Source organism: Arachis stenosperma, chromosome 10 (genome assembly GCF_014773155.1).
Source record: "Arachis stenosperma cultivar V10309 chromosome 10, arast.V10309.gnm1.PFL2, whole genome shotgun sequence".
In the NCBI taxonomy this organism is placed as follows: Eukaryota; Viridiplantae; Streptophyta; class Magnoliopsida; order Fabales; family Fabaceae; genus Arachis; species Arachis stenosperma.
The window spans coordinates 620806-646844 of NC_080386.1; the positions used below are offsets into that span (position 1 = coordinate 620806).

General features: G+C 30.7%; 5 protein-coding genes across 7 annotated transcripts; 2 read left to right on the plus strand and 3 right to left on the minus strand.

The window, feature by feature from the left end:
* Nucleotides 1-1899: 1899 nt before the first annotated feature.
* LOC130954436 (uncharacterized) lies at nucleotides 1900-5048 on the minus strand. Of its 2 annotated transcripts, XM_057881173.1 has the most exons (4): nucleotides 4629-4867; nucleotides 4338-4423; nucleotides 3664-3729; nucleotides 1900-2659 (listed from the first exon to the last, which is right to left on the minus strand). In XM_057881173.1, exons 2-4 carry the CDS (start codon nucleotides 4407-4409, stop codon nucleotides 2165-2167), a joined length of 633 nt encoding a protein of 210 aa, XP_057737156.1. In that variant the 5' UTR covers nucleotides 4410-4423; nucleotides 4629-4867; the 3' UTR covers nucleotides 1900-2164. The 2 variants fall into 2 exon arrangements, with proteins under 2 accessions (XP_057737156.1, XP_057737155.1); XM_057881172.1 differs by lacking the exon at nucleotides 4338-4423 and having other exon boundaries at nucleotides 4629-5048.
* Nucleotides 5049-6305: 1257 nt separating this feature from the next.
* LOC130954674 (putative hydrolase C777.06c) lies at nucleotides 6306-9833 on the minus strand. 2 transcript variants are annotated; one of them, XR_009076385.1, is made up of 11 exons: nucleotides 9527-9833; nucleotides 9146-9281; nucleotides 8847-8974; nucleotides 8527-8674; nucleotides 8333-8438; nucleotides 8080-8138; nucleotides 7809-7844; nucleotides 7610-7719; nucleotides 7355-7413; nucleotides 6998-7138; nucleotides 6306-6730 (listed from the first exon to the last, which is right to left on the minus strand). XR_009076385.1 is itself a non-coding variant. In XM_057881430.1 (10 exons), exons 1-9 carry the CDS (start codon nucleotides 9721-9723, stop codon nucleotides 7356-7358), a joined length of 978 nt encoding a protein of 325 aa, XP_057737413.1. In that variant the 5' UTR covers nucleotides 9724-9833; the 3' UTR covers nucleotides 6306-6730; nucleotide 7355. The 2 variants fall into 2 exon arrangements, 1 of the variants encoding a protein (XP_057737413.1); XM_057881430.1 differs by lacking the exon at nucleotides 6998-7138.
* A 438-nt stretch (nucleotides 9834-10271) lies between these two features.
* Nucleotides 10272-12974, plus strand: LOC130957990 (auxin response factor 5-like). Its single transcript, XM_057884859.1, has 7 exons — nucleotides 10272-10551; nucleotides 11069-11250; nucleotides 11397-11501; nucleotides 11858-11956; nucleotides 12111-12163; nucleotides 12418-12570; nucleotides 12673-12974. Exons 4-7 carry the CDS (start codon nucleotides 11875-11877, stop codon nucleotides 12799-12801), a joined length of 417 nt encoding a protein of 138 aa, XP_057740842.1. The 5' UTR covers nucleotides 10272-10551; nucleotides 11069-11250; nucleotides 11397-11501; nucleotides 11858-11874; the 3' UTR covers nucleotides 12802-12974.
* Nucleotides 12975-15323: 2349 nt separating this feature from the next.
* Nucleotides 15324-15734, plus strand: LOC130955351 (mitochondrial import inner membrane translocase subunit TIM17-2-like). Its single transcript, XM_057882191.1, has one exon. The coding sequence runs from the start codon at nucleotides 15324-15326 to the stop codon at nucleotides 15732-15734; it is 411 nt and encodes a 136-aa protein (XP_057738174.1).
* Nucleotides 15735-21385: 5651 nt separating this feature from the next.
* On the minus strand, nucleotides 21386-24778 carry LOC130955117 (serine carboxypeptidase-like 13). The gene is made up of 13 exons (XM_057881908.1): nucleotides 24578-24778; nucleotides 24327-24472; nucleotides 23906-23982; nucleotides 23668-23790; nucleotides 23452-23554; nucleotides 23313-23350; nucleotides 23138-23236; nucleotides 22950-23036; nucleotides 22705-22860; nucleotides 22447-22518; nucleotides 22109-22341; nucleotides 21737-21782; nucleotides 21386-21653 (listed from the first exon to the last, which is right to left on the minus strand). The coding sequence occupies exons 1-13, from the start codon at nucleotides 24760-24762 to the stop codon at nucleotides 21570-21572; spliced, it is 1449 nt and encodes a 482-aa protein (XP_057737891.1). The 5' UTR covers nucleotides 24763-24778; the 3' UTR covers nucleotides 21386-21569.
* Nucleotides 24779-26039: the final 1261 nt, after the last annotated feature.

Consider the following 26039-nt stretch of genomic DNA (forward strand, 5'->3'; position numbering starts at 1 on the left):
ACTAGCATTAATGTTATTATTATAGCATTTTTAAAGTTCCAATCATAGCAATAATTACTCTAGCAGATGAAACTTTTATGCACTTTAATTAAAAAAATATGGTAAGTTGTTATTGTAATTGATAGTTTAATAGTTATCACCAAAGTTCGTTTTAAACAAAAAAAAAAAAGAAAAAATTTGAGACCCTTTTAGTAAAAGTAATTAAAGATTTTCTTCTACCCTATGATGCACGGACACGGAACACGACACGACATAGGACACGCCGATACGCGTATTTTAAAATCTTACATGACACAGGGACATGTATAAATATAAAATATAAAATATTTTTTATATAAATCGTAATAATATTTTGATATTTTATTGATATTAAAATTTTTAATTTTTTTTAATGTTTTATTTGAGTTATATCAAGTATTTAAAATATTTTTTGTTTTAATAAATAATAATATATACTATATCTAAATTTATTTTAAGAATATATATTAAGAATAAGACTGGACACGCTGATACGTGATGGTATTTAGATGTGTCTAGGTGTGTCTGGAGAATAATTTTTTATTTTGTAGATGAGTGTTGTGTCCGAAACGTGTCCGACACGTCCGTGCTTCATAGCTTCTACCATAAACATGTTAAAAAGCCTCTCTTATTTTCTTGGGATAGTTTAAAACAAACCTTTAAACCTGAAAATATACCGAAAAAGTTGCAACTTTAAAAAGAGATTTGTGTGAGTGTAATGACCTTGATGCAAGAAATTGCACAGGACAGAATAAAAGATCTTTTTTTTTTCAAATTAAAACTACATGTTTGACTGGAAGAACTCGCAGCAGCTGTTGCTTTCTGATATTATCACCCTTTGCATGCTTCTCCTTTTTTCAAATCTTTGAAAAAATTGAGTTGTTTTGGTGTGGAATTTTGTTTCCATGTGTTATTTTTTCCCCTACTCCCCTTTGGTCAGGCAATAAGGTTTATTTAGATTTGTTTTTGAAGTCAATGATGGTTTTGTCACGCTTATACGATACCAATTTTTAAAAGTCACATTATTACAATCACATTCAAGAGATGTCACAACTATTCAATACAAATAATGTAAGTAATAAAGTATGTAACCAATGCTTCAAATTTAAATATGGTTGAGATTCTAGTTGGTTAAGCATTGGCGGGTTTAGAAGCTTCAATTACAATTACAATTACAAACTGAAATAATGCTCCATTTTTATATATTATAATATTATTTATTGCCTTTTTGTTTTGGAAATAAATACAAAATATTGGTTAGTTGACTTAGATTCAATATTTCGAATTTCTTTGGGCCCCGTGTATAGTTGTTGGGTTGTATTTTGATTTTTTGGTCATGAAAGACTAACAATGAAAGTAGTACTAGGCTTCGAAAATCCAGATAAGGACAATTGAAGTTGGCAAAGTACAATTCATAACTCATTATAACTTAGAAAAGTACGCAGAAGACAACACACCCCATTAAGGAAGCAACAAACTTCATTGTTGTGTTGCATATATAATTACAATGAATTTCAAGAGAAAATATGAATATTTTCAAAATGAAAAATGAAGTATCCAGTTGTTCTTCTTACAGGTCAAGGTATTTATTTAGGTTTATCTCAAAATTTATGCAAAAAAATTATAAAATTATTATTTTCTTAAAAAAATTATCATCTGAAATGATGTGATAATATAAGATTTTGTAGCATCGCTAATTTACAAGATATATCTATTAAAATTGCAATTGAAGGTCTTAAATCGCTACTTAGGTAGCACTCCGTTCACATGCATAGTTTATTTATACGGTAATGTTAAAGAGACAAAAAAAAAATAGTAAGAACTTGTCTCATTAGCATTCATTAATTGTTGCAGTAATGAATAAATGTTAAATAAAACAAGTTCGGCTAATTTTGGCTAAATTTTTTGTTATCAAACATGTCCGTTATGAAAAATTGAAAATTGAAAATCATAACTAAATGCTTAATAGTATCATTATTAGTCCACAAAAGACTATATAGTAGCTATCTCTAATCTGAAATTTGATTTTGCTAAATCAATGTACAACATTTACAAAACAATAAATGGAAAAGAAAGAAAAAAAAAAAACAAACAAAATAATGTTGGCAGAGGAGGATGGTTCAAATCTTTTACACCACTCTCAATTCTACAGAACCTGCTTTTGCATGTTTTCTTTACCATTCTGAAACATTTGATGGGGTGAAACATAGGAATGTTTAACCAAGTTGTCAGCATCACTAACATACACTACTCTAAAGATATCATACTTCATCTCTAAAGAGAAACGTTCAAGATATGGCATCATCCACTTTCTATGGTCAGAATTGAGAATATATGAGTAACAAAAATGGAGAGACTTCCACACATGCATGCACACCACTCCTGGCCTGCTCTGTGCTTTCAAGCAAAGGCCTGCTGTCGCGCCTTCTATCTTGTCGAATCGAGACCTGAAAATTGCCAGGACAGCATAGCAAAGATCATTGAGGTCACCACTAGTGGTGGCTGCTGAATGGATGGAAATTATGTCCCCATTGGAGAATTTAGCAGTTGAAGATCCATCTCTTGATTCTCCAGCGTATGCTTCAAGAAAGGTGTGTTCAATTAATGTAGTCATGCTTGATATGTTGTTTATCATTGATTTCTGTTAAACAAAAAGATAATTTGAACTTGAGCGAAGAGGAAAATTTTTGGCCTAAATTCTTTGATGAATGTAATATGATAATAGTAAGGGTAGTGTATTCTTTTCCAAACAAGGGTAAAGTACTAAATTAGTCCCCTACGTTTGGGCGTAATCCTATTTTGATCCTTAAGGTTTAAAGTGTTCTATTTGAATTCAAAAAAGTTTCATTTAGCTTCAATTTAGTCCCACCGTGAGGTTAAAGATAAATAATTAACGAAATGTCCTACATGACAGCAGTATAAAAACAAAGTTGATAATTTGGAGAATGGGTACAAGCTCCAGAAGCACAAAATCAACCGTAGATGCATCAATACATGTTTAACATTTTTTTTAGTTTTATAGAAAATATTTCATTTTAATTATAAGAAAATGATAAAATAAATGTATTGATGCATCCACGGTTGATTTTGTGCCTCTAGAGCTTGTACTTACTCTCTAGATTATCGATCTAGAATATTTTGTTAATTATTTATTTTTGACCTCCGGTGGGACTAAATTGAAGCTAAATGAAACTTTTTTGGATTCAAATAGAACACTTTAAACCTTAAGGACCAAAACAGAATTACGTATAAACGTAAGGGACCAATTTAGTACTTTACCCTCCAAATAATAGATAAAGAAAGAAAAGGAGTATTAAGAAGAAATTTGATTTTCCATAGTTATATTTTCAATAATCCCATGTAACTGACATGATAATAGAGCACAATGAATAACAAGGTTGGATATATTAAAACATTTCAGGGTTCTGTTTAGATGTTTATTTTCTAAGAGTTGGTTGTGTTCATTTTAAATGTTCTGTTTTTAGTCCCTTAAAAGGGTTCTCTGATCTTGATAATTAAAACAAAATAAAATCTTTCCATACACCTCTCACCAAGTAAACTCTTCTCATACAAATTCAGATGTTAACTAATTTTAGTTCACATAAAATTCTTATCCGAATTTAATTATTGAGGGGCTAAACTTACAAGGGTTGTGATAAGCTGTTCTTTTTCCTTGTTGGACCTCTTCTGCCATGCACCATACCATATGATCTGATCATAAGCCACAAAATATTCAGCAAAATTCAGCTTATTGCATACAAAAATAAAATAAGAAAGACATGTGAATGCATCAAATGATCAGTGAAATGAACATCAACATATAAGATATTTGCATTAACACTGCACAGAGAAACTTTTATTGTGGGACTGAAGATATGAAACTGATACATTGATAGAAAACAATGACAGCAGTGTTTCTGCTGAACTTAACTAAATTACAAAATCAAATTGGCTCCAATAAAACTCTTATTCTTAGGGATTAGAATAGGATGAACCAAATTTTCAAAAATCAGAGTTATTATTGGAAAGAAGGGAATAACAAATAAGATAAATCATATTGTTTTAGAAACATTTGTGAAACTCAGGTACAGTCAACTTCACGTGAAGTTGATAACTGAGAGTCATTACATAAAAATTTAGTCAAATCATTCAAATCATTAAACGGCTCTCAGCTATCAACTTCACGTGAAGTTGAATGTACTGAGTTTTCACCTTATTAAAAATGAATGAACTAAACAGATTTGAAGGTTTGAAAAGCCATATGTGTGTGTGTGTGTGTGAATTGTTGGCAGATTCAACCATTACAGATGGTAGAGTACCATGGAGCAATGGAACTTGAAGCTGTCATTCACTGAAAAAAACAAAAAACAGCTCCAAAGTAAAATCTTCATGTTGTGTCCAAAACCTACGTGGAAAACAAAACTGATAATAAGAAAAACACTATAACATCATTTTGAGATATATATGGAGCACAATCCAATAGAAGAATTTAATGGGGTTTCCATAAACTAACTAGTCAGCAGAGTTTTTACTTTTTACACACACAAAATAAAGAAAAATTGAAGATTGATTGATAAAGGAGAGTTACTAGTATGGATGAAGTTAGTTACCATGTTTCCATGGATGCTCCTAAATATAGAGGTTTGAAGACAACCAAGGGTGTGAGTACTCAAGGAGAAGTGTTTGAGGACATGAACAACAGCTTCATCATCAACCACCACAAAGGTTGGCTTGAAAACAAAGAAGCTAACATCCAAGGTGTTCTTGTTGTTGTTCAAAGGCACACAACAACATGCCATGATGCTCTTTACTCTCTTAGTCTCTCTACTTTGTTTTTCTTGTATTCTGATTAATTTTCTTGATCTCCAAGTTCCAAATAAATCCCTTCTTCTCAAGCACACTCGAAGCTTCCATCAACATTGAATGAATAGCAATAAGGTCTAAGGTTGCTTTCTAGAATGGTTCCAAATTTTGACTTTGGTTCTGGAGGAATTCAACTCAGCTGCTTGTTTCCTTCTAATTGGTCTTCTGTTGTTCCTTCTAAATGGACTAACATTAAAGTAATAAAGAGGAATCACAATGCAACTACAAGATTAACTACTTCAACTTGTTCACACCTATTCCACTGTAAAATAATAGTAAGCCTTTACATCAACGAAATTTCTAAGATATTTGTTATATCTAATCTGATTTAATCATGCTGAGTGTGTACCAAAATGAACGGCTAGTATAAAATATATATTGAAATACAAATACACAATATATTAGTAGGACGATTTTAGTCTACAAATAGCACTTTTGAATCTAATTATATATAACGGAGATTTACAAAAGTTTTGGTATACAATTCTTTTTTCTAAAATACTCTTTGTTCTATAATTTTTAAGATTTGAATTTAAAACGAAAAATTTACCATATTGACTAACTTTATATTTATTATTTTGTATATATTTAATAAATAAAAAAGTGAATTACTAAATATTTTGATACGCACGTAGCAGTTTTATAATACGATATATAATATCGATTTTGCTAGGTAAACAATGACTTTTGTAAATAATGTAAACAATGGATTTTAAAATTGACTAAATAAAGTAAAAAAATACTCCACTCCTATATTACTTCATAAATCCTAACATTAGGATAACAATCCGCACAACATAGTGAATTGAACATCTAACCATTGTTAATTGTGTATGAGTAAATTGAACCAAAAGGAATAACCATCCAATTAAAAATAATCAAACATAATCATTTGCATACCTATTGAATTGAACACATTGTTTAATATTCTCATTATTTCCCAATACTTTTCCTAATAATATTTGATGCTTTGACCGATTCAACCGCTGTCGCCTTTATGTAGTGTCCTTGTGAATATATAGACAGAAGAAGTGATGAACCAATTAAATATTAGCAGGTCAAATCAATTTGCATGTTTTAATTGGACTATATGACATAAATTCTAGCCGTGCAAACTACGTCCTTCCTCAATTTATCATTAACTTGGCATTGCTAAGGACAAGATATCTACAGGAATCCCAAAAACAAAGTTCCATTTTATGTCTCATCCCATAGTGGAAAGCTGATTTTGATATTTCAAAGTTTGTGAAAACTGAAAAGCAATTTGGCATCTTTACGCGTATCTACAGTGTGTAACTTTGCAAGACGATTAAATAACAACAAATCGATACACGCGTTAAAAATTTTATTCTTTTCAGAAATGAAGCTTCCTTTTAGTCTTTACTCGTTACTCTCTTTCAACTAAATGTTACTACTAAAGGAAGTAAAAAAATAAATATAATTTAGGTTTTAGAGTCTTTAAAAGAAAACACACAATGTAATACAAGTAATTCCAATAGATAAGACCAAATGCCTCAGCAACAGCCTTCAGATTAGTAGCTTTGTACTAGTAACAGCAAAAAGAATACTACAATACGGATGGTTCCCTATGCACTTAATTCAATTCAAGGAGTTGATTACAAAATTGTTACTAATTCTGCTCAGGATTTTAATTATAATTCGGGACTTCCATCACAATAAGTTATCCTCAGCAAGTCCGGAAATGGCATCTCTAGTAATGATGTCAATTCCTTAGGGACTTGTACAAACTCGGGATACTCTTAAAAAATATTAAGTTGAAATTGAATCTAATTCTGATTTAACAGTATGCTGTATGCCTGTATCTGTATATGTTGTCTCATGCTTTACCCTGCAAGAATATGGTAGCATATAATATTAGAGCACTGCTATTTATTTAAAGTCAATATGGCTACAGCTAAAGGAATTCAAGAGGATAGGGAATTGCATTACATGTTTGTTTGTAGTAATCATACATTATCGGTTCCTAAACGTGTAATAGTCTAATAGAGCTATTGTTCAAATAAGGATTTCCTTGTTTTTCAACGAAAATTACTTTGGAACAACAAAATGTAGGACCAGTGAATGAAATGGAATGCATGCATTTACTACACCTTACCTCATGAATGTATTTGCGTTTAAAGGATGGAAGTGATTCCAAAGTGACTTTTGATTAACCAATCTAAAGAGTTCTTCACATTTTCTACCTACTCCGGTACTCCCTTTCTATCTTGTTCAACAGACACAACCTGGATATCATCTACTCTCCACAATTTATAAGGGGAAGTTTTAGAAACTTAAAAGGCAATTATACCCCCAGGAATGAAATCATTTTGGCAGGCACATACATCCCAAGAAAGGTGACATATCAGAGACAGATGCATGGCACTGATCATAGTGAACATCTCATATCCTAGTTCGACATGTACTGATCTAGATGAGCAAAACGGAGATTCAGATTCACAAGCATTATTACCTCATAAGTTTATGGGGACTTTCAAGCCATCATGAGCAAGCTGCACTGGAATTCCCTCCCTAATCACAAAAATAGAGGATTCAACTATATTAATTGCTAAAATTCACAACATACCTTATAGTACAAAGATATATAGTTGAACTGCATTTACTTGGTCCTGTTACTGTCAGACTGTCCGGTAATATTACTTGTATACATTGCATTTGAAACATTTATGATTTAATATTCAACTTCATAAATGGATAAGACATGTACCTGCTGGACCAATCTTTCAAAAACTCATTGTCCTTGTGGTGATCAAATTCGTGAGTCATTCCAATCAACAGGGTTTGCTTTGGACATAACCTCTTGACAGTTTCAAGAGTCTATAAAATTCCACCAATTAATAAGCATTTCACCACAGGGAGATACAATGCGTAACTGTAAACATCATTTCGTAAAATGCAAAACAAACCTGTGGAAAACAAAGGTGAACATTGTGTGATCCAGTCTGCAAAAAAAGAGATTAACATAAGAAGGGAGATGTCTAGGACCAAGAAAATAATATATACTTAAAATTAAGTGTGGGATTGACAAACATGCATGAAAAAAAATTCTGAATTAGAAAAGTATCAGAGAAGGCATTATTCCAAATAACCAATCATGCAACTCGATGCTAATGATAAAAAAAAAAATCCAATAAGCAGATCTTGCTCGCCTATACAATTGAAAATAGAAGTACTGACCCTATACAAACAATCCAATATAAGAAGATCCAACTGCCCAGCTCCACTTTTTGATATGACTGTAAAAAGAAGATTCATTGCTTGAAGTTAGGTGTCAAAAAGCAGAACATACTACAGGATCTTATTTTGAATTGAAAAACTTTTTCACAATCTAAGTAACAGCATTGATAAAATAGAAACGATCTCTCCGCATACATATATAATCTTATAGTCCAACTTTGTGAGATAGTACAGAAGATAATTCAAAACGCACCATGCTCTGTACTAGCTGGAAACCGTGAAACATCTGATATATAAGCCACCTTGTTTTTCTCACCAAAAAGAAAGCCCAAACAGATGTAATCCTCTCCATGCATAACCTAAACCCACAGACAAAATAGCTAAGTGGTAAAATAAAAGTATTTTTTCTTGTTCTTACCTTTAAAGACAAAGATTGCAGCCACTTACTGGCAAAGGAGTGAATTTCAAGCCTGATACATAAAAGGGTTTATTGATATCATCAGCGATAATGTTCCAGGCAAGCTGGGCTACTCTACGTATTTCTTGTCCTTCCTTTGGTTTCTTCGGAATCAAATATGGAAACTTCTCTGCTATGCTATTGCAAGATGTAAAACAGTGGATAGTTAGCCCCTCAATTTCTAATTTACAAGAATACTGACTTTAGAGGATCTAGAATAGAGGGGAAGTCCTAGTAATTTAAACTAGATCAGGGATGAAGTGCAAATTAATTGCATGACAGCATGATAAGTTATTATAACTGAAGGTACCTATCCATTGAATGCTGACTCAGGTATATGGGGGTGGGATCAATATCATTTGTGGGACTAAAAGGCTGCACAGCACGTATATCATCCAATCCAAGGACTGCATCAGCATGTTCATGAGTCAAAATGATCTGCAGCTCAAGCAAGAACTGAATTTCATTCTGGGACTATGAAATTGAGGCCAATAAAAATTCCAAAGATATAATACAAATTTCACATACTAAGTCTGATTCATATTGATTTCACATAAAAACAATAGTAAATCCATAGGCTTTAAATAAATGACAGGACCATTAACTCACAGAATCTATTCTCGGTATCCGATGGGAAACAAACCATCTAAGTACTGCCTCCCTAAATGTCTTCCCAACATCAATCAATATATATTTGTGATTATCATTGCTTTCACAATAATCAATTAGAAGGGATGTATTGCACCTGTAAGAGCCACAAAATACTAAAATGTTATTATTTCCACAAATGCCATGGCATAAAATCCTAGGAGCAAGAACCCTGATTATCATAGCAATGCGATTCTCAATTTCGGTTTCAATTCTTTCTTTCCCGTTTTCCTATAGTTCAAACACTAATGTTTTAACCGTTAACCCGTTCCTGCTAGCTTTCTAACCGTGGTTGCTTAAAAAGCTCGAAAATGGAGAGAGAGAAATGAGAGGAAAAGTAACCTGTAATTAGGGTTACGCTCGGGAGGGATAGATAATGACTGAACACAGACGGAGCAGGGAGGATCTGAAGGGCGGATCAGGCACATTACGTTGGGAACCATGCTGGAACAGCCGGTTCCCATGAAGATCAATGCAGATTCCGACGGAGCGGCGGTTGCGTGAGTGTTTTCGGAGGCGGAGCAATTGGAAGTAGCCATTGCGTGACGGCAGATCGAGAAGGAAGAGAGAGAGAGTTGGCGCGTGGTTGGTAAGAACAATAGAAAGAGGGAAGATTCCGAAGGCGCATATAATACACCAAGATTCCCAACCCGCCAAATTTAGAATTGGAAAGTGGATCATACGTCAATTAAAATATATGATTAGTCGTAAAGATAAGATATTTTTTATTTAATTTTTTAAAAGACTTAAATATCTTTTTTTGATATTAGACAAAAATTATTTTTTTAAATTAATTAAATTATTTAATTTTACAGTTTTAAAATTTAAAAATTTAAAAAACAAAAATAAAATCACATTTAACAAAAATTAGACATTCACTTGCTTGATAATTGAAAACTATCAAATAAAAATTTAATCAAATCAATCAAATTATTTAAAATTCTCAATTATCAACTTCATGTATTTCACCTTAATAAAATTATTTATTTTTTCATAAACCCTAATTAATCATTTATACCAAAAGGAATAAATAAATCTTAAAAATACTAAAAAAAAAATCACTTTGTTCTTTTATTTTGCTGGGTTTCTGATCCAACATCTTTCCTGTCTTCCTCTGAGTCTCTTCTCTTCAGAAACAGCATTATCTTAACTCTCCTTTCTTTTCTCAGTAGTTTTCTTGTCATTTTTATACATTTATTTGTTAGGGAGTTTCACCAAATTCCAAATCACAAGTGAAAGCTATGTGCAATCAGATTTGTAATGCTCAACAGGCACCAAGTTTGCAACCTTTGCCTTTTGAACATGTTCATTCAAAAGAAGCTAACATATTGGCTATTTCAGAGTTGACTCGTGCTCTTGACAACAAGGTACTGCCTACAGCAATCTCTGTTTCCCATTTTAAGCTCATAATTTGAATATTCAGGAACTTGTGATTAAAGTTAGTTTAGTTTCATTGCCTTAACTTTCGATTAAATCTTGTGTTGCAAACTGATGATGACTTTTAACTCATTCCTACTTTGATCCCACCCCCCTATGCTACTTCTAATACATGCCACCCTTTTCTTCTTTATGAGAAGAGAAAAAACAAAGATCTGCACTTTTTGCAGGTTCTTTGTTCTCTTTTGGATTCTTCTTTGTTTCCTCCGACAACTTATAAGGATCATGAGATTCTCATTCTCATTCTCATGTTAACAACGACATCATTAATACTAATATTATTATATGGTCCCAGCTGAAACACCCCCTATTATGTTTTCTATGCACCACTACTTGTGTTTGTGAAAATAGGGTAGTGAAAATCATCCTCATTTGAAGCTTATATTTTGGGGGTTTGTTTGGTTTGGTGGGGGTGAAGCTTATGTGAAGTTTTTTTTTTTTTTTAAGGTTGTTTATGAAGGAGTAGAAAAACAGGTTCCTTTTTGGCTGGTTTATGTTTAAAAACGTAGAGAGTGGTGCAGCATTAATGGCTTCCTTAGAAGAAAAGGTTAAAACTTGTGGTGTTGGTGTTGTTGGGGGTCAAACTCTATTTGCTGAGAAGCTCCTCAAGAAAATGCAAGAGCACTCTGGTTTGTAATCTTTGTTTTATCTTTTCACTTAATCTTTCCCTATTAATTAATCATGGATGGTTAATTATATGGTTTCATCATTCATCAAGCTCAATATTTCACCCTTAACCTTTTTCGCCTTCTTTTTATGATGATGGTAATTTCAGGGGTGAGAAAGACTTTGAATTCAGAACTGTGGCATGCTTGTGCTGGCCCTCCTGTCTCTTTGCCTCAAGTGGGAAGTCTTGTTTATCAAGGAACATAGTGAGCAGGTACATCTCTTCTTCTGATAAAATTTTCAGTGCTAATTCTAATGCTAAATCTTCATTAGTGCTGCAATCAATCTGAATGAAGCACTAAGGATGCTGGCATAATAGTAGAGACACAATATCTTCATTAGTCTCCTTTTCTCATATTAGGGAGGGGGATTTGCTTTTGGGGTAAAAATATTAATGAGCAGAAGAATTGCTAGTTGTTACTAGTGTCATAAGCTTCTTCTGTGAATTTAACCATTCAAGATTCTTGTTTATCTTAGGAGCTTTTCAATTCTGATTGGTAGAGCATAGTTTTGTTGACTTAAGCCATGTGTGTTTGGTGTGGACCCTTTTGTGTTGTGAATCCAAAACAGGTGGCAGCTTCCACCAGATGAACAGCAACATCTCAGATTCCAAACTATCCAAACGTTCCATCTCAGTTGCTCCGCCAAGTTCAAAATGTCACACTTCATGTGAGTCTGCTTCTTCTGGGGCTTGTTTGATTCTCCAAATTCCTTCTTTATTCTTTGTAATAGTCTTGAGTTCCACATTTTTCAACTTCAAAATCATCACAACTTCCCCAAATGCTTACCTTTTCTTGGTTTTTCTGTGTTATTTTATAAGCAGACAAAGATACAGATGAAATCTATGCTCAAATGAGTCTCCAGCCCTTGAATTCAGTAAGCATGAATATTACTACCTCTATTCAAAAGAAAGATGTGTCACTTTCAATATTTGGTATATTGATAAATCAATATATTTGAATGTATATCATATCTAGATACATTTTGTTATGAATGTACCAAATTTTCAAAGTGACTTGTATTTGGAACAAAGAGAGTACTTCAGAAAGCTTCAGTTCTTACCCGTTCAAATGTTAAAAAGTTTTTTGTGATATTGGTCATTCTCCTTAGCTTATGTTTGTATGTTTCAGGAGAAAGATGTGTTTCCTATATCTGATTTTGGCCTAAAGCACCGCAAGCATCCAACTGAGTTTTTCGGCAAAACTTTGACTGCTAGTGACACCAGCACACATGGCAGTTTCTCAGTTCCACGGAGGGCGGCAGAAAAGCTCTTTCCTCCACTGGTATGGCTATAAACTCAGTTGGAAATCCTCTTTGCCTGTGCTCGAGATGTTGTATCAATCTGATTTTGTTTTATTTTTTCTCAATTTTCACTTTCATTTCAGGACTACACAATTCAGCCTCCAATACAAGAACTAGTTGTCGGTGATTTGCATGACAATACTTGGACATTTCGACATATATACCGGGGTGGGGGTCCTTTCAGTGTTCAACTCTGTCTTTTGCTTTGGTAGAAAAATCACTATTTTCATTTTTCTTTCCCAAAAACCTGAGCATAAAACACCAAAAATTAAAACAGAATTTAATCAGGTATTTTTGTCGAATGCATATTTTTTGTATTATTTTGAGAGTGCTCCTGACTTGCAATTTTAAGCTGATAATTTGAATATTCAGGACCCTTTTTATATGTTAGGAAATCTTAGTTTTTAGTTCAATAACTTAATCCAAAAGAAAATAGACGTAACAGAGTCGTGACTAGTATGAAGAGACTATGCTATTTGAGTTATAATTCATTGGCGATAAACATTAAATAGATTAACTCAGTTATCTTACATAAAATAAATACACCAAACATAAGTATGCAAAAATGGACATCCAACAAATTATAAAAAAAATTAAACAAAGATACTTGATTGGAATAACGGAGAGAAATGCTTGGATTTGTTTCTTTCTTAATATGTCTTCAAGATTTCTATTTTAAAAGTTTCAAATAACCTGTTCTGATAAGAGTTACAAGAGACAAGAATTTATCAAATTATGATTTGAAGCTCTTCTAACAAAGAAAACCAAACATTCCATAAATGGCTCATTCACTTATTAGGATTTATATGTATGAATTACGAATCTAATTTTAGTTCCAACTAATCTCAAAATTTACAACATGAACTAAGGCTTACATTTTCGCTCAGTCCCTTAGCATTTCTTCCCAAAGATTTGGGATCATGCAAGTGTTTTACTTAACGTGGATTACAAAGAAATTGTAGTGTACTATGTAATGTATGAATATAGGGGTCAGCATGGTTCATCCGCTGTGTAGACAAGTCTTTGCCAAACTTTTGTGTTCTTTTTGGGACCATCATTGAAGCTATGATCAGTATCATGTTCTTTGAATGTTCAAATAACAGGTTTCCGCACCCATCATGATAAGCCTCTCCACCATGAATAACTCATAATTGTTCTCAATCAAGGGATCAGGAGATGATTATAGTTTGAATGATATGCCATTTTGTACCTGCAAATTTGAATTTGAATCATCATGAACATCAATAGAACTTAATCTCAGCCGAAAGCTACATCGAGATACAAAACCTTTAAAGAGTCATTGTTCCATGAATTATACGATGAACATGACTGGGTTAAAATATAAGAACCAACCGCAATAGAGTTGTGTTATATGTTCTTATAGGTCATATGAACACAACATTTTCACCGCAATAGAAAGCAGATACAAGATACGATATATAGCCCAAATTAAGAGAAATATTCTCATGTCTCGATGAATGCACACGAAGAAACAAGCACACAAACACCGGCATGCATGCAGATGAAGTCTCAGTTCACAGCCATGGAAGACTAATATATCAGCTGCCTAATTAAATTTCATCAATCAAGCTATGAATTCAAAATCTTAGATAAGTGACTGTATCATAAGTACTGACAATCACTACAAACATACATAGATCACAATAAAACATATCAGGAATTTTACCAACCTGTTTCCGCAAAACATGGAAGAAGTTAGCAGCAGTTGTGACATTTACAATCTACAAATTACACTCCTGAATCTGTTTCCGAAGAGTTGGATCCATATCAAGATATTTTTATAAAAAACTGTCCACATATATTTTTGGAAGAAAGATCGCACTGACAGAAAACACGGTTTATTTCTTAGACAAAAAAACAACTTCAAAAATTACATTTCAGGGCTTTCATGAATTGCCCTTGGATCAATCCAACTGAATTTATTTTAAAAAAAAAAAAACACAAAACCCAGACATATGCCCTTGGTTGATGAGCATTGAAAACTAGACATGGAAACCTAAAGAGGAAGTATCCCAACAAAAGGAAAAGACTGAAAATACATGCATTTCTGAACTTTAATCCATTATGTTGAAGGGCTCTTTTTTCAACGTATTCCTTCTCACGCGAAGCAACATTATCTAGTATTTGTATTTATAAAGTTGTTATGTCTGGGACGATTATAAGTATTTACAATATTGCTTTACAGAGCTTTACCTAGATTTGTTTAGTGAGATTTATGGAGAGATTTTTGCGTCAATTTGGGTTGTCATATAGTTGTTCAATTTTATAGGATAAATCTGTTAAAGAGTACTATTTCAGATACTCTTAATGTATAATTTTATTTGAATCAGAGTTATAGCCAACAGATCAATAATAATAATAATAATAAAATATATAACAAATTTAATATATTATAAATAAAATTTTAAATATAATAATAAAAAATAATATTATATCATGTTCTACGAATTGAATTGAATTGATTTTGAAAAAAAAATTCAAAATTTAATTTACTTTATGTGATTTGTAAAAAATATACAAATTTAAATTAGTATAATTTTAATTGATTTTTAATTTAAATTAAATTTAATGAGCTATCCATTTTGATTTAAACCACCCTACTGCCTAATCACAACAAAAAACCTTCCAGAATAATTTTCCCACCCTTTAAGAATCCTTGTGGTGGAGAAAACATAAAAGAAACACAGTTACACCTTTGAAAACCCTATCTGCAATGTATACTAACTTCAAGTATAGAACTCCGGAAACAAGGGAACAATGCCTTGATTGTGTCCTCAATTCAGGAGGCTCTGGATTCTTGAAGGGCGTAATCGGCGGATCCACCTTTTACTTCTTCAAGTCCCTTTGCAGCTCTCCAACCCATATCGCTCCTGCTTGCCACGCCGTCCTCCTCAATGCACCCCGAGTTGGGGGCAAGGTTGCCGCCTGGTATGCTCTCGACCGTGCCGTCAACTACGCCTTGTATTCTGTTCGTCAGAAGAACGACCCCTGGAACGGCATAGCTGCCCCGGCCATCAGCAGCGGGCTGCTCTCTTTGTGCCGCCGCAGTCTCAGACCCTCCGCATGCTTCACCATGTTTGGTGCTCTCATCGGCACAGTACGAGAGGTCGGCTTGAGTATTTGAGGAAGGCAGTAGCCAAATTTGAGGAAGGTAGGGCTGATAATTTGATGTTTTGACTGATTCAGCATGAATCTTTAGTCTCTAAAGACAAGACAAGTAGGGCTAATAATTTATTTCTTTTATTAGGTATAAATTTTGCTCTTTTAATTCAAGAACGATTAAATTCTCAATTTCTTTGCGAATTTCTTTGCGAATCTTAATCAATTTAGCATGCAGGTTGATTGTTACTAGATAGGTACCATAGTATCAACGCATATCTAGTTCTATAATTTATACTCTTGTTGCGCCTATTAGCCAATTTTTTTTTTATATAAATAGGTATATAAATAGCGAATGTTTTAGATTTGTGTCTTTTGAATTATAAAATTTTATAAAATTTTATAAAACGTCAATTATATTTTGTTTTAAATTAATTTATAAAATTTTTTAGATTTGTGTCTTTTGAAAAGTAAAAAAAAAAAATATAGTAGAGTAAAACTTACTTGAAACCAAATAACATAGTGTAACACACATCTTTAATCAATATTAAAAAAAATTAGCCTAATTATGTACATAAAATCCTAAAAAATACAGTTCTATTTTTTTAATTAAGTTAACTTTAAAATACCAATAATACTTTTTCATGTGCTGCTTTTAATCTAAAATCCTAGAAAAAAATTGATTTAAAATGTTATAATGTTATTATATTAATACAACACTTTATTTTTGTATGATAAATACAAGTATATTTTTATACAAAGTATTTAAAGTATATAAAAATGTACTCCTATTATAAAATCAATATTTAAAAAGTCATTAAATTTTTATATGTTATTAAAATTTAATAAATATAAGTACATTTTTATATGTTATTTTTAATTCAATGTACTAATAGGAGTTAAAATTAATTTATATTTAATAATTTTATACTAAAATTAATTTACTATAATCTTGTTTTATACTTCTTTTAGTATATATTTTTATATTATATAATATTTTTTCTAGTATCTTATTGTACAATATGTAATTAGCCATTTGATTCGAAATGTGAGTAATTCGAATCAATTTGATTCGAACTTCTTCCTACTCATGTGTTCCTACTAATTCGAATTGTCTCAATTCGAATTATGCTTTTATAATTCGTTCCAAGTTGATTCGAATTACTTGTACGCAATGGTTGGGAATAATTCGTTACATATTGATTGGAATTACGTGTTGCCAATTTTTTTTGACTAATTCGAGTTATATCAATTCGAATTACGTTGAAAACTAATTCGAATTGTATTGATTCGAATTACATATATTTGCTTTTTGGTGGATTGATGTATCAGAATTTTCTTTGGCTGATTTGGGTAATTTTAAACCCCCTTGGCACATATTGGTTTTTCACCCTACAATTTGACAATTTTTTGTTAAGTATATTTTGTTTTGTGATTTTTTAAAAGTATTATTGGTTGTTAAAAAAATTATTTAAAAAAATATATACTTAACGAAAAATCACTAATTTTTATGTATAATAATATCTTATTTTTATAATCATGTTTGCAAAAAATTGTATCAAAATTTAATCTTTAAGATGTTTTTAAATTATTTGAAGAAATTTTTATCGATAATAAAATTCGAATATATTTTTGTCAACGTTTAAATAATTTAAGAATATTTTTTGTGGTTAACCCAAAATTTTAATAGCAGAACTGAAATGCTAAAAAATAAAACAAGTAAAAAATAATAAAAATAAACAATCAGATTCAACAAACAAAATTGCTATAAAATGAAAAAATAAAACTAAGTAAAAAATAATAAAAATAAACAATCAGATTCAACAAACAAAATTGCTATAAAATGAAAATGATTAACCTTATTATGTTTATCTACCAAAGAATGTTAAATAAACATGATAAGGTATAGTCACAAATTTTATACTATTTGCATGACTTAGTGGTGCAATCAAGAAAAATTATATATATTGGTATATGTATGTCACTCTGTGCTTATAGATCATGTTTGCTTCTGTTATTTTAACGAAAGATTTTACATGCTTAATGTAATGGTGCAAATAAATGAATTTGTCAAACGTGCTAGATCTGCTAAAATTCATGCATACATAATTAGTCACCTCAAGAAGGAGATGCCTGCAATAATGGGCAAAGCCAAGGCTCAACAAAGGTTCGTTGATAATTGTCGTGATAATTAGTGAATGTTAAATAAGGTAAGTTTTGATTTTTTTTTTTATCTTTTTAGCATTATCTAAGATTAAAAGAGTACATAAAAAATGCATAAAGAGTATATAAATAGTACATGAAGGGCACATAAAAAATACAAAAGATATATTAAAAAAATATTGCATTCTTTTATATATGTACATATTATTTTTTGTCTGTGTCTCGATCTCAAATATTAGAGCTGTTAATTCGTAAAATTAAAAAAATTTAATTAATTTTTTGATTATGGACACTGCACATCCATAGAATTAGCATATTTATCATAAAGTTTTTTGTATGCACTATAATTTAACTTCTGAATCCGATTTTTTTTAAATAAAAAATTTTTTCGTTTATTTATTATTTTTATATATATCACCATTTTACATGGATTCATTCTTTTGTGGCAAATTCATTATTTTTTTGTTTTGCGTATGATTGATTCTTTTGTTGGCACATAAATTTATTGCATCAGTTATGATTATGTTTTTTGGGGGATAGCTAAGCACAACTTGGGACATTCCTCTACATCATCTAATTGCTTAGAGACAAACAAATCACGTGCAAATGACTATGACTTCAATTTTACCTATGTTTAGAGTTTAGACCTCTAAAGAAATATTGTCCTTTTTAAATAGTTATGCAAATCGATTTTTAATTAGGAATAGGAGTGAACACGAGTTGGTTTGATTTGGATTTATGGTAAAATTAGAATCGAATCGATCAAAATGTAATTGGTTCGGTTTGGTTTAGATTTGTGTTTTTTTGTACATGTACTTAAACCAAACCAAATCGATTAAGAACGGATTGGTTCAGTTTTAATTGGGTACCCGATGACTTTGAAATTCATAAAAAAAAAACGATTTTTTATCTTAAAAATTCAACAAGTACAATAAACATGTAATATCAATAGAAATAATTCAAACATCTTAAACACCAAATATATTAAAATCTAAATTCATTAAAATCCAAACATATTAATAGTGAATAATCATTGTCTAATAGAAAAATCATATATATTTTTAATTTTTTTTATTTAATTAATATATGATCGGATTCGCGGGTTAGTTCGAGTTCTGCACCCCAGAACCGATACCCGAACCAATTACTAACAAAAGTCATCGGTTTGGTTCGAATTGGACCCGATTATCCGTTAGTTCCAGAACCAATTTAATTGGTTCGGTTCAAATAATTGGCTCCGTTAGTTCTCTAAAGACAAGACAAGTAAGGCTAATAATTTATTTCTTTTATTAGGTATAAATTTTGCTCTTTTAATTCAAGAACGATTAAATTCTCAATTTCTTTGCGAATCTTAATCAATTTAGTATGCATGTTGATTGCCACTAGATAGGTACCATAATATCAATGCATATCTAGTTCTATAGTTTATACTCTTGCTGCTCCTATTAGCCAATTTTTTTTTATATAAATAGGTATATTTTTTTTTCTTTATTAGTCTTTTGGTGTGTGATTAGTGGATGGTTGTTATTAATAAAATAATAAAAATCTGGACTTGTGTTAGACGACCAATGGAATAGTTGGAGAAATAATTTATGAGATGGGTTATGAAGATGAAGAACCATAATCTAAAATCACCCAAAGTTTCATACTGAGACTAAAACTATTTTTCACATATAAAGATTGAATATGTTTATGCATAAAGGAATCAATTTATTTATCTATTCAATCGATTGTTACGAGTTTTCAATCAGAATTATTTGACCCAAAATAAATATATACTATCTGATTGTTGTTGAACTAAAATGATTGAATAGCAACAAACACAATATTTTTCAATCGTTAACACCATCAAACAAATTAAAACTAACAGATCAAACATAAAAATTCATTGATTTACATTGTTTTTCCTTGTTCTTCAATTCAAAAGAACAATAAATGTTGAATTTTAATTTTATAATATAAAATTTGAGTTTTAAAAATTAAATTAGTTGAAGTTGATTTTACATTGACCTCATGATTGTATTCATAAACTAGAATTAATGTCACCATTAGTGGAGATTCTGTTTCTTTATAATTTTTAATTGTTAATGATATAGTCATATAGTTGTGAAAATAAGATAAATGATAAATAATAAAATAATTTATAAAATAAAGATTAAATTTTAAAATAAAATAATATATGAAGAGCTAATTATAAATAAAATTAAAAAAATGATTATTTGACAATTATTAAAAATTTAAAAAATAAAGTTTGTTACCAAGATCATTTAATAATTTAAATGTTATTTGGACCGTGGGGCACAACAAATTGTAGCCTTATGGTGACTGTGAGAGGAAGTTGCGATAACAATTAGGGGTGTTCAAATCTAAACCGATTCAAATTAAACCGTTTATCCAATTCAATTCAAACCGAAATCGATTAAAACCGCACTAATTTGGATCTGATTGGATTTTATTTTTTACAAACCGCTGGATCGGATCGGATTTTGAATCTACTTTTTAAAACCGATCCAATCCAATCCAAACCGCACAATGTACTATAATATTATTATTTTATTATTATATTTATAATTATACTTATAACATGTTTAATTTATTATATATTTTTATATTATTCATGTATTATTATTATTTAATAAATAGTTTATGTTCAAAATGTTATTTATTATTTATTTTAACTAACCTATAATTTTATTTCTATGTTATGTTATCGTTAGTTTTTTAAGATATTGTTGAGACTTATTATGTCATTGTTAATTATTTAAAATTTGATGTTAAGACTTGTTATATGTATTTAATTTTTTTAATTTACAAAACCGCAAATCCAATCCAATCCAAACCGCTTGAAATTGGATCGGATCGGATCGGATTTTTTTAAAAACATCATCCAATCCAAACCGCACCGCAAGTAAAATTAATGTTCGGATCGGATGAGTTTTTGACTTAAAACCGATCCAAACCGCACCGCGAACACCCCTAATAACAATATGTATTGGCTTTGAAATACTTTGACAAATTGAGTAAATTACACTAACTTCCAATATGGTTAAGTAATGTTAAACATGGAGCTCTTGGTTTCTAATTTCTAAAATGTGACAACTCCGCCTCAACTTTTAAGTGTTTGTTTGGATTACGGTTTGCAAAAGATTGATTTTATAGAATTAATTTTGATCAAAAGTGAAATAGTATTAACGTGGTTTATGTTTGGTAATTCTTATTCAAAATAGATTATAATAAACTAAATATTGTTTGTATTACATTATTTAAAATTATTTTTAGATAAAAAATTATAGAAAATGACATGAATTTAAATAATTATTTTATATTATCTTATAATTTTATTTTAAATATTTAAATAAATTTTAATATTTTTTTTAAGTACTCTCAATATTTTTTAGTATTCTAATAAGATTAATAGAATTATAATACAAAATAAAAAAATATTCCATACAAAAAAGAAATAACAATAACAGTAAAAGAGCTTATATAAAAAAAAGAAGTTTTATAAAAAATAATAATATACATTTGAAGACAGAAATCACTTCTGAGTTTAAAGAATGAGAAATAGACAATGTGCACTACCATTTGCAAGCTTGAGAAAGGTACACAAATGATTCATTATAACTGTGATACAAAATGGACACCATTTTATCCTACCCAGTAACCACCTTTGTAATTGGTCTTATTTGGTTAATTACTACAAAGCCATCCTAGACATCCATCTACTGTACATGTTCAAGCATTCTTCAGGCTTATACTCTGGAGCTGTGTGGCCACCACCCTGCAAGTTAGATGATGATTATTATTATTGTTACAGAGTTACACACTAACACACAAGTGCAGCAAAAGGGAAAGAAGGCTTGCCTTGACAGTTGCAAATGTCATTGCATTGGAGTAAGTCCTTGTATATCTGCATAAGAAAAAACATTCATTAACTACATAACTTACTTTCTATGGACAAGTTTATTAGAATATCATAATTAAAAAACAAAATCAGGAAAATATCAAAGAGGATTAGAAAAAAATTAATGTAATTTATTAGGATATTATTCATAACGAGTATACTCTTAACGTATACTCTTGGTCTATATATTGGTAAGAACCTTGTAATCACATATGAAAAATATAAATAATAAAAATAATACTTTTTTAAATAATTTTTAGTTTCTTTCCTAAACTCTTTGTACCATGGTAACAAAGTTCAACTTAGTTACATAGCTATAATCAGGGGAATACCCTGCAACTTGGCCATTTGTGTGCCATGGCCTCCAATCATCTATGATGGAGTAGTTTAAAGATCTTATCCATGCTTCAGTTGCCAAGAAAGGAATCATCATGTCATGATCGCCACTGTATATCAGTGAACGGTAACCTTTCTTACTGAGCTTCACATGATATGGAAAGCTGCTAGGGATATCCTCCTTGTGAGGTATATCGAAGGTACATCGTTGCCATTTCGCTTTCGTTCCCTGCAATAATTGAAAACATGAAAACATCATTTTCATGTCACTGCTGATGTTGCTATGCATTCCATCCATGCAATAAAACTACTTTTAATGTTGTGTTAGCTTTACCTTATGTATGTTCAGGGCACTGCGAACTTCGCCATCATTAGCCCAATAACTACTGAGGAAGTACCCATAACTCTAATTATGGAGAAGGATAAAGTCAAATTAAAACCAGAAACATTAGAAAAGTCTTAACAGAGAGATGCATGAATAGTTATATATCTAACAGCATATTCATGGAAAAGCTAGGTGATCATATTGCACAATATATAGAAAAGAATCATTGGGGAAACAACTCTTATTTGATAATTTATGGAAGATTACCCGACAGGTTAAAGGTGGCAATGCGAGTCGATTATTGTTAGACCATGAATAATAGTTATCAATCAGAGATCTCTTCCAAGGAAGATCCACTGGCTTTGGTGAACCTAACTCACAGTTTGGCTCCAAAATATGGGCTTTACAAAGTCCTGATATGGTCTACAGAATTGGAAGAATTCTTTCATATTAGAAAGAGGTTTTAAAATAAATAAAGATACAAGGGACACTGGAAATAGTTGGTTACATACATCCTCATAGGACTTCAGATCTTGTGAACATAACACATTTGCAATGTCTATGTTTGCATATTCTCCTCTGCAATTTTTTTGCAATGACTGTTGATTGAGTAAATTATAGAGATCAGCAGCCATCATGGAGATTTTGCTCTTCAATACAACTTTTAAAGAATAAGCCGCGAGTACTTATAAGTAACTACCTTGTAGAGTTCATCAGAAATAAGTCCCATTCCATGAGCAAATGGGATTTCCTGGTTTTTCTCAGTTCGGGTTGTTGCAGCATTCCCCAGCAGGTATCCCTGATGAAAAAAGCATCTCAAGGGCTATTCTTGCTCTTAAAAGAATACATTTTTTTAAAAGAATCATAAATGAAACCTGAAGATTAATCCATGGTTGTATTCCTTCTTCATTTGCTGTAAACATTGGAATTTGTGGAATGATTAATCTGGTAACATACTTCTTCATATGCTATAATAGGTCTAGCTTTCCAGACAAACATAGATGATGCTTGTACCTTGAGAAATTTCATGAGTTATTACAGGAATAGGAATGCCAGAGTATGAATCACCACCAATGTAAACTTCATTGGAGAAAAATTCTGGATGCTCAATTAGCCACTACAAACATTTTAAACATGATCATGAGTTAATATTCTAGTAAAATGGTTGATATAATAATTGCAAAGGAAACTATAAAGAAAAAACTAAAAGCACAACAGTTTTGGGGATACCTTTCTAAGAAATTGATGGGTTTGGTGAACTAATGACCAATCGGTCCGGTGAGAAGCAGATTCTGTTGTGGCATATGAGAAGCCTGTATTTACAGGCAAGTCTACAAATATAATGCTACTTACCTATCACAAGTGGAAGAGATGTCATGATTATTAGCCATAAATAACTAGGAAAGCTTTTAAAGGATTTGGTGAAATGGAAAAAGAATATGCCAAGATATTTAGGTATGATCTGCACTTTTGTCCATGAGTGTGGCCTCAAGACCAAATTAGGCAGGCTTCCATTGTATTCCTCAATTTTAAATGTAATTGGACCTGAAACACTCAAAATATAATTGACATTTAAATCACAGGACAAAGAATGAGTATGGATTTGACTTCTCAAAAGTGGCTAAATTGGTAAAGCCATAAAGTAAGAGATTAATTAATAACTATTGTGTATATATATGACTTGCTAAATGATTTATGGATGGTGGAAACTCATGTTGATAACTGAGAGCCGTTAGATAATTTGATTGATTTGACTGAAATTTTCATCTAACGACTCTCGGTTATCACTTCTCGTGAAGTCGACTGCACCTGAGTTTTCACCTTTATGGATAGTTAACTATTTACTTTCTCATTTTACCAACTTGTGTTATCTTATATGAGGCAAATACCAATTTCAAAGACAAGGCCAGAGAAAGCAGAGCAGCCAGGACCACCGGTGAGCCACAGCATGAGAGGATCCACCTTAGGATTGTTCTCTGACTCAATGAAATAGTAGAAAGCCTGCACATCTTCATTTTCACCCACACCTATGTACCTGATAAAATCATACATGTATGCATGCAAAGTTTAATTAAGTACATGATCCAAATCCCATAAATTAAGAAAGCTTAGGCCACAGGCCATAGAAAATGTTACTGACCCAGTTTCAAGCACAAAAGGAAGAGGTCCCTCAAACCCAGGGAGGTACTTCACTATGTTACCACACTTGGCATGTTGAGCTGAAAACTTTAGTAATAGTAAAAGAATGGGAAGTAGCAATCCATGGCAAATGAAATTAGATAAACTTGCCATTTTCAAAGGCTTCATTACTTTCTCTGCTAGCATTTGCTATGGCCTTTGATTGGAGCTTCTTATTGTAGTAAGCAAAGACTTACATTCACAATATATATGTAACGTAACTGCTGTGCATTTCTTTGTTGTGCCAATTTTTCATACTATTAAAAGTGACACATGACACAGAATAATAATAAAATAATGGAATATGAAATTATTTGAGCTTAATGATCTCTCTTTCTATTTGAGCAGTTAGTCAAAAGAGGTTGTGTGCACCGAATGGGAAGTGGAATTTTGTGTTTGCTTAGTTGAGACGTTGAATATTATATTTAATTAACAATTAAATATAATATTCAAGCATATTAACAAACTCCTATTATTAAATTAAAAGGCTGATCACATGCTGTATATTATATAATATTCAAATAAAACGTGAAGTCAATAGCCAATATAATACAATACAATATATATGTAACCTAACTGCTGTGCATTTCTTTGTTGTGCCAATTTTTCATACTATTAAAAGTAACACATGACACTTCCAATAAATTTAAGTCCTCTTGTTTTTTTTGGTCGATGATGCCACATCAGCAATTCTAATAAGTTGGCAAAAAATTAAAATCAATCAATCACTATTTAATAAAATATTTTTAAAAAATTAAAACAAAAAACTTTTATCTATTGTTATTCAATTGAAACATCAAGTATTAATTAAATGTAATAAATATACATTAAAAGTGTCATAATAATGATAATTATAAAAAATTTCAGTTACAAATATTCAAATTCTACAACTTATACATATTAAGATTCTTACTACTCTTTATTTCTTAATCTCTTATATTAATTGTCAAAAATTTTTTAAATTTAATATAACATTTTTATATGTTTTTCATTCTCATTCATTCATTTTTTTAATTATTTACAAAAAAAATGCAAGAGGTAGAAAATTAGAATTCCAAGGGTTAATGAATGCAAAACACATTACTATAAAGAATGGTAAAAAATTAAAAAAATATTTTTAAATAAAGATTAAAAAATATCAATTTATGTCCCAAACATCTAAAGAATGAAAATAACATTAATATATGTAAACATATAAAATAGAATGAAAACAAATAAAAAATAAAAATATTTTTTTATAAACAAATTGATTATATAAAATAGAATATAATTGATGATAAGACATAGTATTTATATGACATGGTTATTGAAATAATAAATAAAAATGATATTATTTTATTGTAAAAATATGATTTTTTAAAACTAATATATATATGGTACATAACAATATGTGTATTTGTAAATATAAAAATATAATTTTTAAA

Excerpts from the sequence above, each read along its gene's own strand:
- LOC130954436 (XM_057881172.1), bottom strand. The coding sequence starts at position 4,817 with ATGGCATGTTGTTGTGTGCCTTTGAACAACAACAAGAACACCTTGGAT. Across the intron at positions 3,730-4,628 it reads GGAGCATCCATGGAAACATG|ATCATATGGTATGGTGCATG; the intron begins GTAACTAACTTC and ends GCTTATGATCAG. Across the intron at positions 2,660-3,663 it reads AACAGCTTATCACAACCCTT|AAATCAATGATAAACAACAT; the intron begins GTAAGTTTAGCC and ends TTTGTTTAACAG.
- LOC130954674 (XM_057881430.1), bottom strand. The coding sequence starts at position 9,723 with ATGGCTACTTCCAATTGCTCCGCCTCCGAAAACACTCACGCAACCGCC. Across the intron at positions 7,845-8,079 it reads TATTGGATTGTTTGTATAGG|ACTGGATCACACAATGTTCA; the intron begins GTCAGTACTTCT and ends CTTTTTTTGCAG. Across the intron at positions 7,414-7,609 it reads TTGAAAGATTGGTCCAGCAG|GGAGGGAATTCCAGTGCAGC; the intron begins GTACATGTCTTA and ends TTTTGTGATTAG.
- LOC130957990 (XM_057884859.1), top strand. The coding sequence starts at position 11,875 with ATGAACAGCAACATCTCAGATTCCAAACTATCCAAACGTTCCATCTCA. Across the intron at positions 11,957-12,110 it reads TTCAAAATGTCACACTTCAT|ACAAAGATACAGATGAAATC; the intron begins GTGAGTCTGCTT and ends TTTTATAAGCAG. Across the intron at positions 12,571-12,672 it reads AAAAGCTCTTTCCTCCACTG|GACTACACAATTCAGCCTCC; the intron begins GTATGGCTATAA and ends CTTTCATTTCAG.
- LOC130955351 (XM_057882191.1), top strand. The coding sequence starts at position 15,324 with ATGTATACTAACTTCAAGTATAGAACTCCGGAAACAAGGGAACAATGC.
- LOC130955117 (XM_057881908.1), bottom strand. The coding sequence starts at position 24,762 with ATGCTAGCAGAGAAAGTAATGAAGCCTTTGAAAATGGCAAGTTTATCT. Across the intron at positions 23,983-24,326 it reads TGGCCTTGTCTTTGAAATTG|GTCCAATTACATTTAAAATT; the intron begins GTATTTGCCTCA and ends TGAGTGTTTCAG. Across the intron at positions 22,861-22,949 it reads ATCTGAAGTCCTATGAGGAT|ACCATATCAGGACTTTGTAA; the intron begins GTATGTAACCAA and ends CCAATTCTGTAG.